We start from the raw sequence: 14,233 nt of genomic DNA on the forward strand, positions 1-14,233 counted from the left end.
AGGTAAGTGGGGTTCTCGGGAAGCCAGGGTAGGCAGGGGAGATGCACCCCAGTGAGCGGGGTTACTGAGAGTCTGGGAGGTTTTCGTTGTGGCTTGCTGCCTAATAGATAGACCGCTGAATTGTTCCAACAATGCACTGATGGCATGGTCATGGTTTTCCGCCAAGGTGTGGAATCCTTCCATAAGGTTATGTAGTAACTCCTTGTGTCTTCCAATGGTGGCTCCTTGTGAGGAAACAGTGTTGCAGAGCTGGTCCGAGTCTGGTGGGTCAGTCATGGCCAGTTTGTACTATCATGACTCAGGATGAGACCCAGATGCAGATATGTGAGGCAGATGGTTCAAGTCTCAGTGGCAGGCAAAGGCAGGTCGAGGACAGGCAGGGGTTCGTAATCCTGGTAGCAGTTGGCAGAAGTACACGGCAGGCAGGCTCAGGGTCAGGACAGGCAAAACAGGTTGTAACTGGAGAAAGACGCTGGCACAACTTGACGGGACAAGACGAACTGGCAACAGAGAAACAGAAAACGCAGGTAGAAATACACAGAGGATTGGGAGACACCTGGTGTGGGGTGGAGACAAGCACAAGACAGGTGAAACAGATCAGGGTGTGACAAGCACTTTAATTTATAGTCCTGTTTCATTTAGTTTGACCTGATATTTACTGAGAAATTAGGAGGTTTATTGGTGCTTGTGTTGATGCACTATTATGTAATTACCATTTGCTGTGTTATTTCAATGCCTGCAAAGACCTAGTGAGTCTGTAAAAGTCTAACCCAACCATTGTGTAGAAGAATCCTATTGCGCCATGCATTAAACACATTGTACATGTTGCTATGAGTGATAAGAAAACAACTGACTGTTACCCCTTCCTCCATGTAGCGAGGGACAAATGGCTGCCGTCAGACCCCCAGCTGATCTCAGAAGGACTATACGCCATCGCCGTGGTGCTGAGCTTCACACGCATCGCTTACATCCTGCCGGCTAACGAGAGCTTCGGACCGCTCCAGATCTCCCTGGGCCGCACGGTCAAAGACATCTTCAAGTTCATGGTCCTGTTCATCATGGTCTTCCTGGCGTTCATGATCGGCATGTTTATCCTCTATTCTTACTACTTGGGTGCCAAGGTCAACCCGGCCTTCACCACGTGAGTGATTATAGCAGACACTTTGACCACTTTATGAGGACACTTAATTGAACAGACGTATGGGGAAACACTTATGGGGACAGTCTCGGTGTAAGAGAACGTTAATTGATGAGGTCTGGAGTCAGTGACAGGAACTGCTTTGTACACAGTCAGTAGTGAGGCTTTGTATACATTCAACTTTACTGTTTTGTCCCCAAAGGCCCTGAAATGAATGCACTCCTAAAATATGAGACTAGAGAATAAGATTGATACACATTTATCAAGTAAGAACCTATCTACTGCCATGAACCTTCATAAAACATTTAAACATCGACAAATGCGCTCTCCATTCATGTAGAGAGCTCTTTTCTTCCTCTTTTGAGTCCAATCAAGAAGCGCTAGCTCATTCAGTCTATCGACTCAGTCAGTGTAGTGCAGTATGAAGTAGAAAATGGCCCACCTTGGTCTCCCTTTCTAAGAGTGCCTCACAACGGAATTGTGGCAGCTCAGAAAAAATAACTCATTTCACACTGGACTGGATTCCCTCCAAGGTTACTCTTTCCAAAGTGAGAAAATGAAATCCTTTCCATTGTTATGGTTTATTGTTTTCCTCAATTGTCTCGGTGTCCATATTGTATTTTATTAGCCAAGCTGGCATGGCATAAATGGATCACACACTTACAAATGGAACACACACACACTCATGTAACATTGCCAAGAGTCCCAATGGTCATTTCTGCCCTTACCAAGGACATCTGTGGAATTCATATAACACAAAATATCAAATACAGTGATATCACCTGAAAAGAAAAATATTAATTTCAATGCAACAATTCCCATGAAGCTATCCTTCAATCTTGTTGTTAATTTTCCTCAAAGTCAGACAACCAGAAGACTATATCCCAGGATAGTATTAAGCAAGACATGCTAAGATATTTGGTTCATTCCCCATACATCATATAGCTACATGTCTGCCCTTAGAAGTTAGGCTACACAGGAAGTGACTTCTTAATCACATCACTTTTTTAAAAGTAGCACTTTGTTATCGCCTGTCACTTTGGGCCTAAGCCAAATGTAGTTTGTGGTCTCACTAGGGCACAGCCACAAACTAGAAACACCTAGAACTAATCAGCTTGTCCTGTGACAATCCCCTTCCTTCCTTGTCACCACAGGGTGGAGGAGAGCTTCAAGACTCTGTTCTGGTCTATATTTGGGCTGTCAGAGGTGTCCTCCGTAGTGCTCAAGTACAACCACAAGTTCATTGAGAACATCGGCTACGTCCTCTACGGAATCTACAACGTGACCATGGTGGTGGTGTTGCTCAACATGCTGATCGCCATGATCAACAGCTCCTATCAAGAGATCGAGGTGAGTTAATCGTGTAGGGTGAAGTTACCCCAGCCTAGACGCTGATCTTGGGTCAGTTTCCCCAATAATGGTTAGGATTGGGGGACAGGAAGCAGATCCTAGATCTATACCTAGGGGAAAACTTCACCCTGGGGATGAATCAGGGGCATCTGTACACCCCACCATTTCATTTGGTTATAATTATAGGCATAGTGTATTTTGGGGTAATCTGTTTGTTGTTGCTGTGGTTTTTATATAATGCTGAATGTAGCACAGTATGCCCTAAGCAACTATGCTCTGCTGTCTCTAATTGTGAAACATCAGGGGCTCTGCTATGAATAGCTCTGAAATCAATCATTTCAAGATTATCCTTGTTATGTGTTAAGGGAATATTTTTTGCTATTTCCTACTTGCCTCATATGACACAGTACAGCCGTGCTAAAGCCACAATGAATCACACCCCCTCATGTATTATTGCTTTAATCAATTATTTGGAGATGATCCATGTTATGTACTGTGGGAATTTCCTTTGGTAATCCGCAACACAAGATACAAGAAGTGACATGAGGCCTCTGCTGTAATTTCCTATCAGAGACAACAATAGCTTGTGACCTTTTGATGGCAGTATTAGGGTAATAGTGTTGTCTCTCATAGATTAGGCCAACAGCAAATTAAGTATTTGTATTTATTATGGATCACCAGCCAGCAGCTACTCTTTCTGGGGTCTGGCAAAATTAAGGCAGTTATACAATTTTAAAAACATTACAATAAATTCATAACATCCCATGAGCGAGACAGAAGTGAACAGGTTATCATTAGTTCAAACAGGTTTCGGATAATGGTGTTTGTAACAGTTACTGAGCTAGTCTAACTATGTCAATCTCTCGACTTCCAGGGGGTGTTTACTCAGAGAATGAAATAACTCTACTTATCTCTCAGGATGACGCGGACGTGGAGTGGAAGTTTGCGCGCTCCAAACTGTGGCTGTCCTACTTTGACAATGGCAAGACGCTGCCTCCTCCCTTCAGCATCGTTCCAACTCCCAAGTCCTTCTACCACCTCATCAGGTGGATAGTTGGCATGCTGCATTGCCGACGACGAAGCCTGAAGAAGGACGTAGAGCTGGGAATGGACAGTTCGAAGTCCAGGGTATGGATAGATAGGTGTATTTATGGATGGATGGATTCATTCATTCATCAAATCATCTATTGAATAATTTGTCAATTCATTCATTCATTAATCTCTCTTTCTCTCTCTGCATTGTTTTGATTATTAAAAATACACATAAGTTCGCTCCAGCTGGAGACAGTATTTTATGCGGAGATCTCTGTTTATGGGGGTTATGATTTGTACATTATGTAATGTATATTCTTGCATGATTTCTCAGTACTGACTCTGGATGGTCATAATTTGCACTCACCTCTTAATGACCCTGGAGAGGCTCAATGGCTTTTGCATTATGTCTGTGGCTCGCCATATTTAAATTGCAAATAAATATGAATGCTATCCACCTAAAGAGAAGGCTCTTGTATGCATTGGAGTCTGGAGTACTAGTCTAGTAAGAGAACATGGAATATTATCCAAGCCCTACTTAAAAGATAATAACATCCAATTTATATGTATGGCGTGTTGAAATCCCCTTTAAGACAGGTTTGATGCCTGTCTCTAATATAATCATTGGAGTATATCATCTGTTCAATCAGCAGGCCCCCCCATGGCACACAATAATAGTATCAAAATGTGGCTGGTCTCACTCACTCACTCACTCACTCACTCACTCACTCACTCACTCACTCACTCACTCACTCACTCACTCACACTCTCTCTCTCTCACACTCTCACTCTCTCACACTCTCACTCTCACTCTCACACTCTCTCACTCTCTCTCTCTCTCTCTCTCACACACTCTCTCTCTCACACACACACATTGGCTCTATTGGCCTGGAAACATATTTACATTGCCAAAGCAAGTGAAATAGATCATAAATGAAAGTGAAATAAACAATAACAAAATGAACAGTAAACATTACACTCACAAAGGTAAAAAAAGGAATAGAGACATTTCAAATGTCATATTATGGCTATACTGTAAACTGTGTTGTAAGGGCGTGCAAATAATTAAAGTACAAAAGGGAAAATAGATAAACATAAATATGGTGCTTGTTCTTCACTGGTTGCCCTTATCTTGTGACAACAGGTCACAAATTTTGCTGTTGTGATGTCACACTGTGGTATTTCACCCAATAGATATGGGAGTTTATCAAAATTGGATTTGTTTTTAAATTCTTTGTGGTTATAATCTGAGGGAAATATGTATCTCTAATATGGTCATACATTTGGCAGGAGGTTAGGAAGTGCATCTCAGTTTCCACCTTATTTTGTGGGCAGTGTGCACATAGCCTGTCTTCTCTTGAGAGCCAGGTCAGCCTACGGTGGCCTCTCTCAATAGCAGGGCTATGCTCACTGAGTCTGTACTTAGTCAAAGCTTTCCTTAATTTTGTGTCAAGTAATGAACTTTTTGTTTTCTCATGATTTGGTTGGGTCTAATTGTGTTGCTGTCCTGGGGCTCTGTTTGTGTTTTTGAACAGAGCCCCAGGACCAGCTTGCTTTGGGGACTCTTCTCCTGGTTTATCCCTCTGTAGGTGATGGCTTTGTTATGGAAGGTTGTTATGGAATCACTTCCTTTTGGGTGGTTGTAGAATTTAATGTCTCTTTTCTGGATTTTGAAATTAGCGGGTATTTGCTTAATTCTGCTCAGTATGCATTCTTTGGTGTTTTACATTGTACAAGGAGGTTATTTTTTGGCAGAATTCTGCATGCAGAGTCTCAATTTGGTGTTTATCGCATTTTGTGAATTCTTGGTTGGTGAGCGGACCCCAGACCTCACAACCATAAAGGGCAATGGGTTCTATAACTGATTCAAGTATTTTTTGCCAGATCCTAATTGGTATGTCAAAGTTTGTTCCTTTTGATGGTGTAGAAGGCCCTTCTTTCCTTGTATCTCAGATCGTTCCAAGCTTTGTTGAAGTTACCTGTGGCGCTGATGTTTAGGCCGAGATGCATATCGTTTTTTTGTGTGCTCTAGGGCAACAGTGTCTATATGGAATTTGTATTTGTGGTCCTGGCAACTGGACCTTTTTTGGAACACCATTATTTTTGTTTGACTGAGATTTACTGTCAGGGCCCAGTTCTGACAGAATCTGTGCAGAAGATCTAGGTGCTGCTGTAGGCCCTGCTTGGTTGGGGACAGAAGCACCAGATCATCAGCAACAGTAGACATTTGACTCCAGATTCTAGTAGGGTGAGGCCGGGTCCTGCAGACTGCTCTAGTGCCGTCGCCAATCCATTGATACAGTTGAAGTCGGAAGTTTACATACACCTTAGCCAAATACATTTAAACTCAGTTTTTCACAATTCCTGGCATTTACTCCTAGTAAAAAATCCCTGTCTTAGGTCAGTTAGGATCACCACTTTATTTTAAGAATGTGAAATGTCAGAATAATAGTAGAGAGAATGATTTATTTCAGCTTTTATTTCTTTCATCACATTCCCAGTGGGTCAGAAGTTTACATACACTCAATTAGTATTTTGGTAGCATTGCCTTTAAATTGTTTAACTTGGGTCAAACGTTTCAGGTCGCCTTCCACAAGCTTCCCACAATAAGTTGGGGGAATTTTGGACCATTCCTCCTGACAGAGCTGGTGTAACTGAGTCAGGTTTGTAGGCCTCCTTGCTCGCACAAGCTTTTTCAGATCTGCCCACAAATTTTCTACAGGATTATGGTCAGGGCTTTGTGATGGCCACTCCAATACCTTGACTTTGTTGTCCTTAAGCCATTTTGCCACAACTTTGGAAGTATACTTGGGGTCATTGTCCATTTGGAAGACCCATTTGTGACCAAGCTTTAACTTCCTGACTGATGTCTTTAGATGTTGCTTCAATATATCCACATAATTTTCCTCCCTCATGATGCCATCAATTTTGTGAAGTGCACTAGTCCCTCCTGCAGCAAAGCACCCCCACAACATGGTGCTGCCACCCCCGTGCTTCACGGTTGGCATGGTGTTCTTCAGCTTGCAAGCCGATCTTTGTCCCCATACGCAGTTGCAAACCGTAGTCTAGCTTTGTTATGGCGGTTTTGGAGCAGTGACTTCTTCCTTGCTGAGCGGCCTTTCAGGTTATGTCGATATAGGACTTGTTTTACTGTGGATATAGATACTTTTGTACCCGTTTCCTCCAGCATCTTCACAAGGTCCTTTGCTGTTGCTCTGGGACTGATTTGCACTTTTCGCACCAAAGTACGTTCATCTCTAGGAGACAGAACGCGTCTCCTTCCTGAGCGGTATGACGGCTGCGTGGTCCCATGGTGTTTATACAGATAAATGTGGTACCTTCAGGCATTTGGAAATTGTTCCCAAGAATGAACCAGACTTGTGGAGGTCTACAATTGTTTTTTCTGAGGTTTTGGCTGATTTCTTTTCATTTTCCCATGATGTCAAGCAAAGAGGCACTGAGATTGAAGGTAGGCCTTGAAATACATACACATATACTCCACCAATTGACTCAAATGATGTCAATTAGCCTATCAGAAGCTTCTAAAGCCATGACATCATTTTCTGGAATTTTCCAAGCTGTTTAAAGGCACAGTCAATTTAGTGTATGTAAACTTCTCACCCACTGAAATTGTGATACAGTGAATTATAAATGAAATAATCTGTCTGTAAACAATTGTTGGAAAAATGACTTGTGTCATGCACAAAGTAGATGTCCTAACCGACTTGCCAAAACTATAGTTTGTTAACAAGAAATTTGTGGAGTGGTTGAAAAACGAGTTTTAATGACTCCAACCTAATGTATATACACTACCGTTCAAAAGTTTGGGGTCACTTAGAAATGTCCTTGTTTTTGAAAGAAAAGCAAATTGTTTAATACAGTGTAGACATTGTTAATGTTATAACTGACTATTGTAGCTGGAAACGGCTGATTTTTAATTGAATATCTACATAGGCGTACAGAGGCCCATTTTCAGCAACCATCACTCCTGTGTTCCAATGGCACGTTGTGTTAGCTAATCCAAGTTTATCATTTTAAAAGGCTAATTGATCATTAGAAAACCCTTTTGCAATGATACCATCGCTGAAAACTGTTGTTCTGATTAAAGAAGCAATAAAACTGGCCTTCTTTAGACTAGTTGAGTATCTGGAGCATCAGCATTTGTGGGTTCGATTACAGGCTCAAAATGGCCAGAAACAAAGAACTTTCTTCTCAACCTCATCAGTCTATTCTGTTCTGAGAAATGAAGGCTATTCCATGCGAGAAATTGCCAAGAAACTGAAGATCTCATACAAAGCTGTGTACTACTCCCTTCACAAAACAGCGCAAACTGGCTCTAACCAGAATAGAAAGAGGAGTGGGAAGCCCCGGTGCACAACTGAGCAAAAGGACAAGTACATGAGAGTGTCTAGTTTGAGAAACAGATGCCTCACAAGTCCTCAACTGGCAGCTTCATTAAATATCACCCGCAAAACACCAGTCTCAACGTCAACAGTGAAGAGGCAACTCCGGGATGCTGGCCATCTAGGCAGAGTTGCAAAGAAAAAGCCATATCTCAGACTGGCCAATAAAAAGATTAAGATGAGCAACAGAACACAGACACTGGACAGAGGAACTCTGCCTAGATGTCCTGCATCCCAGAGTCGCCTCTTCACTGTTGACGTTGAGACTGGTGTTTTGCGGGTACTGCTGCAAAAAAAATCTAAGATGGCAATCACCTCACTCTCTCCCATTTAATCAGTGGATACAGTTACTATTATAAGTTATAACAGTAGATTTATCAACAGCGAGATTGAATGGTGCTAGTCAAGGAACAATTGAGGCCTGGACAAATATATTGGACCTAGCTATCTGGCTGCCCGCACCTAGGTATCTGGCCTGCCGGACTTAACTATCTGGGTGGCTGGCTAGAAAGCTAGTGAGGTTGCAGGCAGGTGGATGGGGGTGGATGGGGTTTGAGTGGGGAATGGTTTGAATGGGTCATCTTTATATGCATTTATTTTATTGTTTTTGTACCTGTAACCCCCCATCTGAAAAATGTAATTGACAAAACTAAATATAAAGTTGATCACACAAAAAAAGACACGTTAATCATTGGTCATTATTTTCATAACGGTTGATTGAGTATCCAAATAAAATATCCAAATGTGTGTGTGTTTGTGCATGTCTGTGTTTGCAGCTCAATCTCTTCACCCAGTCCAACCTGCGCATTGCAGAGTCCCACAGTTTTAACAGCATCCTGAACCAACCCACTCGCTATCAGGTAAGGTGACCTCTCCGTCAGTCTAAAATATCATGTTTAGCCAAAATGTCACATTAACATAATAGCATATAGGCCTACATTTTTGACATTTTCCTTTCTTGATTCAGCAAATCATGAAAAGACTCATAAAACGCTACGTGTTGAAAGCACAAGTGGACAAAGAAAACGATGAGGTCAATGAAGGTAATCTTGCATCTTAACTTTTACTCTGAAGTACCTCGTTTGAAATTGTCTTTGAGAATCTGTTGCAGTGTTGTTACACAATGCTAATAATAAACAATTCTCAGGGGTAGGAAGAGGTCTGCAAACTGGTCGAATTCCACAGGGTTCTCATTGGCGTTTGAAGCAAAATAAACCGTGCTAACTGCATTGTGCACTTAAAAAGATTATGGAGAGTAGATCAGTTCAACATTGTCATGCAGTGAATATTGCATTTGAGAACACTTAAACTGAATTCTTCAATACAAACCACTTGAACAGAAATTACATTATTTCTCTACATGTTACTTTGCAGGTGAGCTGAAAGAAATCAAGCAGGACATCTCCAGTCTACGGTACGAACTCCTGGAAGACAAGTCTCGGGCTACAGAGGAGCTGTCCTTTCTTATCCAGAAACTGACTGAGAAACTGAAGCTAGGCCCTACAACACGCTTCTACGAATGACCCCACCGCCACCCCACAGTACAACCAAGCAGCCAAAATCCCAGCATTTCTCCACGTACTCCACAGCACACCCTGGCCAGGTTGTTTTGTAAAAGTCTTCTCTTTGCAAATCAAATCAAAGTGTATTTGTCACATGCGCTGAATACAACCTTTCAGTGAAATGCTTACTTACAAGCCCTTAACCAACAGGTTTGCATGAAGTTAGTTTAAACAGACAAGAACAGCACAAGGAAAGGCAACAGCAAGAAGGATTGTTGCCTCACTATTTTGGTGTAGGGAGAAGTTGCCTTTAGACTGATCTTGGGTCAGTTAAGCATTTAGTTAAGCGTTTCCCCACTAATGGTTAAGATTAGGATTGCGAGAGGGGAAGCTGATCCTAGATCTGTACCCAAATGAAACTTTACCCCAGAGCCACTATTTTACCTTAAGACAAAAATGGTGTTACTGTTATAGATATTTATATATCATTACTTATTAACATCTTTTAAGTAAAAAAATTGTGGCATAATCTCTTTCATAAGACATACTTTAGACAATGGTTGTTTAGTACTGGTTTTATCTGTTTCTTTCTCTCGTTATAGATTTATAACCAAACAGGATGATTTGACAATATTTCCTCAAATTCTCTCATAAGATAATCAGTCATTGATTAATGTCATTATTATGTTTGTTCCTGAAATCCACCTAGTTGCAAAGCACCTTTTATTTTCTACGTAAACACTGTTCTTGTTGCTCTAGTGCTATGGCTATTTTGGGGTTCTTACATTGCGTGTTTTAAAGTTGTGTCCAGCCGTGGTCCTGGAGAGTGTACATCAGAATAGAGTAAACTGTACAGGGGGATAACCAATGATCTACAGTACATTTGGAATGTATTCAGACACCTTTGACTTTTTCCACGTTTCTTACGTTACAGCCTTATTCTAAAATTGATGAAATCGTTTCAGACAATTGCTTTCAGACAAAACCCCTCATCAATCTACAAACAATACCACACAATGACAAAGTAAAAACAGTACCAGTCAAAAGTATGGACAAACCTGCTCATTCAAGGGTTTTTCTTCATTTTGACTATGTTCTACATTGTAGAATAATCGTGAAGACATCAAAACTATGAAATAACACATATGGAATCATGTAGTAACCAAAATATTTTATATTTGAGATTCTTCAAAGTAGCCACCCTTTGCCTTGATGACAGTTTTGCACACTCTTGGCATTCTCTCAACCAGCTTCACCTGGAATGCTTTTCCAACAGTCTTGAAGGAGTTCCCATATATGCTGAGCACTTGTTGGCTGCTTTTCCTTCACTCTGCAGTCCAACTCATCCCAAACCATCTCAAATGGGTTGAGGTCGGCTGAATGTGGAGGCCAGGTCATCTGATGCAGGACTCCATCACTCTCCTTGTAGGTCAAATAGCCCTTACACAGCCTGGAGGTGTGTTGGGTCATTGTCCTGCTGAAAAACAAATGATAGTCCCACTAAGCGCAAACCAGCTGTTGAGATGTGTCTGTTACTTGAACTCTGTGAAGCATTTATTTGGGCTGCAATCGGAGGTGCAGTTAACTCTAATTAATCTGTACTCTGCAGCAGAGGTAACTCTGGGTCTTCTTTTCCTGGCGATCCTCGTGAGAGCCAGTTTCATCATAGTGCTTGATGGTTTTTGTGACTGCACTTGAAGAAACTTTCAAAGTTCTTTAAAGTTTCCGCATTGACTTACCTTCATGTCTTAAAGTAATGATGGACTGTCATTTCTCTTTGCTTATTTAAGTTGTCCTTGCTATAATATGGACTTGGTCTTTTACCAAATAGGGCTATCTTCTGTATACCACCCCTATCTTGTCACAGCACAACTGATTGGCTCAAATGCATTAACAAAGAAATTCCACAAATTAACTTTTTACAAGGTACATCTGTTAATTGAAATGCATTCCAGGTGACTACATCATGAAGCTGGTTGAGAGAATGTCAAGAGTGTGCAAAGCTGTCATCAAGGCAAAGGGTGGCTACTTTGAAGAATAAAAGATGTGTTTAACAATTGCTTGGTACCTACATGATTGCATATGTGTTATTTCATAGTTTTGATGTCTTCACCATTATTCTACAATGTAGAAAATAGTAACAATAAATAAAAACGCTGGAATGAGTAGGTGTGTCCAAACTTTTGACTGGTACTGTAAGTATTCACACCCTTTGCTATGAGACTCGACATTGAGCTCAGGTGCATCCTGTTTCCATTGAGCATTCATGGTATGTTTCTACAACTTGATTGGAGTCCACCTGTGGTAAATTCAATTGATTGGTTATGATCTGGAAAGGCACACACCTGTCTATATAAGGTCCCACAGTTGACAGTGCATATCAGAGCAAAAAGGTTGAAGTTAGAAGGAATAGTCTGTAAAGAAGTTTGGAACCACTAAGGCTCTTCCTAGAGCTGGCTCCCGGGCCAAACTGAGTAATCAGAAGGGCCTTGGTGAGGGACGTGACCAAGAACCCGATGGGTTCCTCTGTGGAGATGGGAGAACCTTCCAGAAGGACAGCCATTTCTGCAGCACTCCACCAATCAGGCCTTTATGGTAGAGTGGCCAGACGGAAGCCACTCCTCAGTAAAAGGCACATGACAGCCTGCTTGGTGTTTGCCAAAAGGCACCTAAAGACTCTCAGACCATGAGAAACAAGATTCTCTGGCCTGATGAAACCAAGATTGAGCACTTTGGCCTGACTGCCAAGTGTCACGTCTGGAGGAATCCTGGCACCATCCCTACGATGAAGCATGGTGGTGGCAGCATCATGCTGTGGGGATGTTTTTCAGCGGCAGGGACTGGGAGACCAGTCAAGATCGAGGGAAAGATGAATGGAGCAAAGTACAGAGAGATCCTTGATGAAAACCTGCTCCAGAGTGCTCAGGATCTCAGAGTGAGGCGAAGGTACACCTTCCAACAGGACAATGACCTTAAGCACACAGCCAAGACAACGCAGGAGTAGCTTTGGGACAGATCTCTGAATGTCCTTGAGTGGCCCAGCCAGAGCCCGGACTTGAACCCGATCGAACATCTCTGGAGATGGTGCTTCAACATAGTACTGAGTAAAGGATCTGAATACTTATGTAAATGTTATATTTCATATTTTTTGGCAAAAATTTCTAAAAACATGTTTTTGCTTTGTCCTTATTGTGTGTAGATTGATGAGGGGAAAAAAACAGTTTCATCCATTTTAGAATAAGGCTGTAACGTAACAAAATTAGGAAAAAGTCAAGAGGTCTGAAAACTTTCCGAATACACAGTATATAAACTCTGGATTGCTGATGATAAGAGACTTTGAAGCCACCGTTCAGCCATATTGGTACTCCCCAGTAGAAGCAGTCCTCCATAGAAATGAATGGAATGCTACAGTATTTCAAATAAGTGTTTCAAGGACAAAATTACATACATTTAATAATTTTTTTGTTGTAGTGGGGACAGTAACATTTAAAACTTTCAAAAAATTATATTTATTTGTATATTTATGTTTAGCTCACATATTATAATTTGAATGCATGCATTAAGAATAAACGTGGCAAAAACAAAATGTAGACATTAATAAATGCATTTCTATACCTTCCAAAATATTTGTTACAATGGTGGGGGAGTGCCAAGATGGAGGCATTGGACATTACATAAAGCCTGCAACACTATCATAAGCAGTACATTAAGATTCAGAAATGCTTATGGCAACAACCACAGTATTGCCATTGCGTACTATCCCTACTAGGTACTGTTTTAGGTGTGTAATTAGAGCATACCCTTTCAAAAAAGTATAACAATGTACCTGAACTCAATGTAAGCATTTGTAATAGATTGTTAAGAACTAAGTAAATCTAACATTATCAAAGATCATGTAACAGCCATCTGGCATGATCAAAGATCATGTAACAGCCATGTAACGTTATCAAAGAGTTATGATATACAGTAGTTGTCTTTCCATCCTAGATGGGACTTGGTTGAGCATTCCTCTCAGGTCAAATGTGATGAATTCTATATAACACATTCTTATATTCTATGATATAACACATACTTTTATGTGGGTCTCATCATTCCTTTTAAATGACTCATACTGTGTTTATGCCAAATGCACCATACAAGGCTATGTCCAATACATTGCCAACTCATTGATAGAGGTGCTTGTGTGGGTAAACCTATTTTCTCTGTGTAGCCCTGATGTGAAATTGTGGATAGAAAGTGGAAAATTGCCTCTTCGGGACCAGATTTGGTTTACACTTAAGCATTTATTGGTATAATAAACAGCTTTAGATTTCCTTAATGATCTATGCAGGATATACCATTCCTTTCGTCTGATATCTATATTGTAATTATACTAGGGAACAGAAACATGCATTTGATTATATATTGTATTTCATAGGAAGTCTTTCCATAGGATGTTCTTAGACACTGTAAATAAAATGTATTCTAGCTCAATAACTGTAATATTTCAGTCATGGTGGAATTTTCTCTTTTTAATTATCTATTTTTGAGTAGAACAGAAATATTTGAAAGCGAATGTTTGTATGCATATGAAAAATTGATAGCTGCTGTGTTATAAAAAAAGGCTTGAGATAAGCAATGGAAAACCTCATACAATATATCTCATAACACAATATGTAATATTATCAGAGACCTGGCCACTAATTTTGGATAGATGCACCAACTATTTCTTGGGGACAAGCTTACATCATGATTTTTTGTTACAGTAGGATATTCTTCACATTTAAGCTATGTATTTTCATATACCCATATATATGATTTTATTTTGA

At 40.8% G+C, this 14,233-nt stretch overlaps 1 protein-coding gene across 1 annotated transcript in view; it reads left to right on the plus strand.

The window, feature by feature from the left end:
- The window catches only part of LOC115170166 (short transient receptor potential channel 3), a 52,069-nt gene extending 42,176 nt beyond the window's left edge, over nucleotides 1-9,893 (plus strand). The window contains exons 8-13 of the mRNA XM_029726522.1: nucleotides 877-1,141; nucleotides 2,293-2,488; nucleotides 3,407-3,616; nucleotides 8,700-8,783; nucleotides 8,891-8,966; nucleotides 9,298-9,893. Of these exons, the coding sequence (XP_029582382.1) occupies nucleotides 877-1,141; nucleotides 2,293-2,488; nucleotides 3,407-3,616; nucleotides 8,700-8,783; nucleotides 8,891-8,966; nucleotides 9,298-9,446 (980 nt within the window). The 3' untranslated portion in view covers nucleotides 9,447-9,893. The remainder of the gene's footprint in view (nucleotides 1-876; nucleotides 1,142-2,292; nucleotides 2,489-3,406; nucleotides 3,617-8,699; nucleotides 8,784-8,890; nucleotides 8,967-9,297) is intronic.
- The last annotated feature ends 4,340 nt before the right edge of the window (nucleotides 9,894-14,233 follow it).

The sequence above is a fragment of the Salmo trutta genome, chromosome 3, assembly GCF_901001165.1.
Source record: "Salmo trutta chromosome 3, fSalTru1.1, whole genome shotgun sequence".
NCBI lineage: Eukaryota > Metazoa > Chordata > Actinopteri > Salmoniformes > Salmonidae > Salmo > Salmo trutta.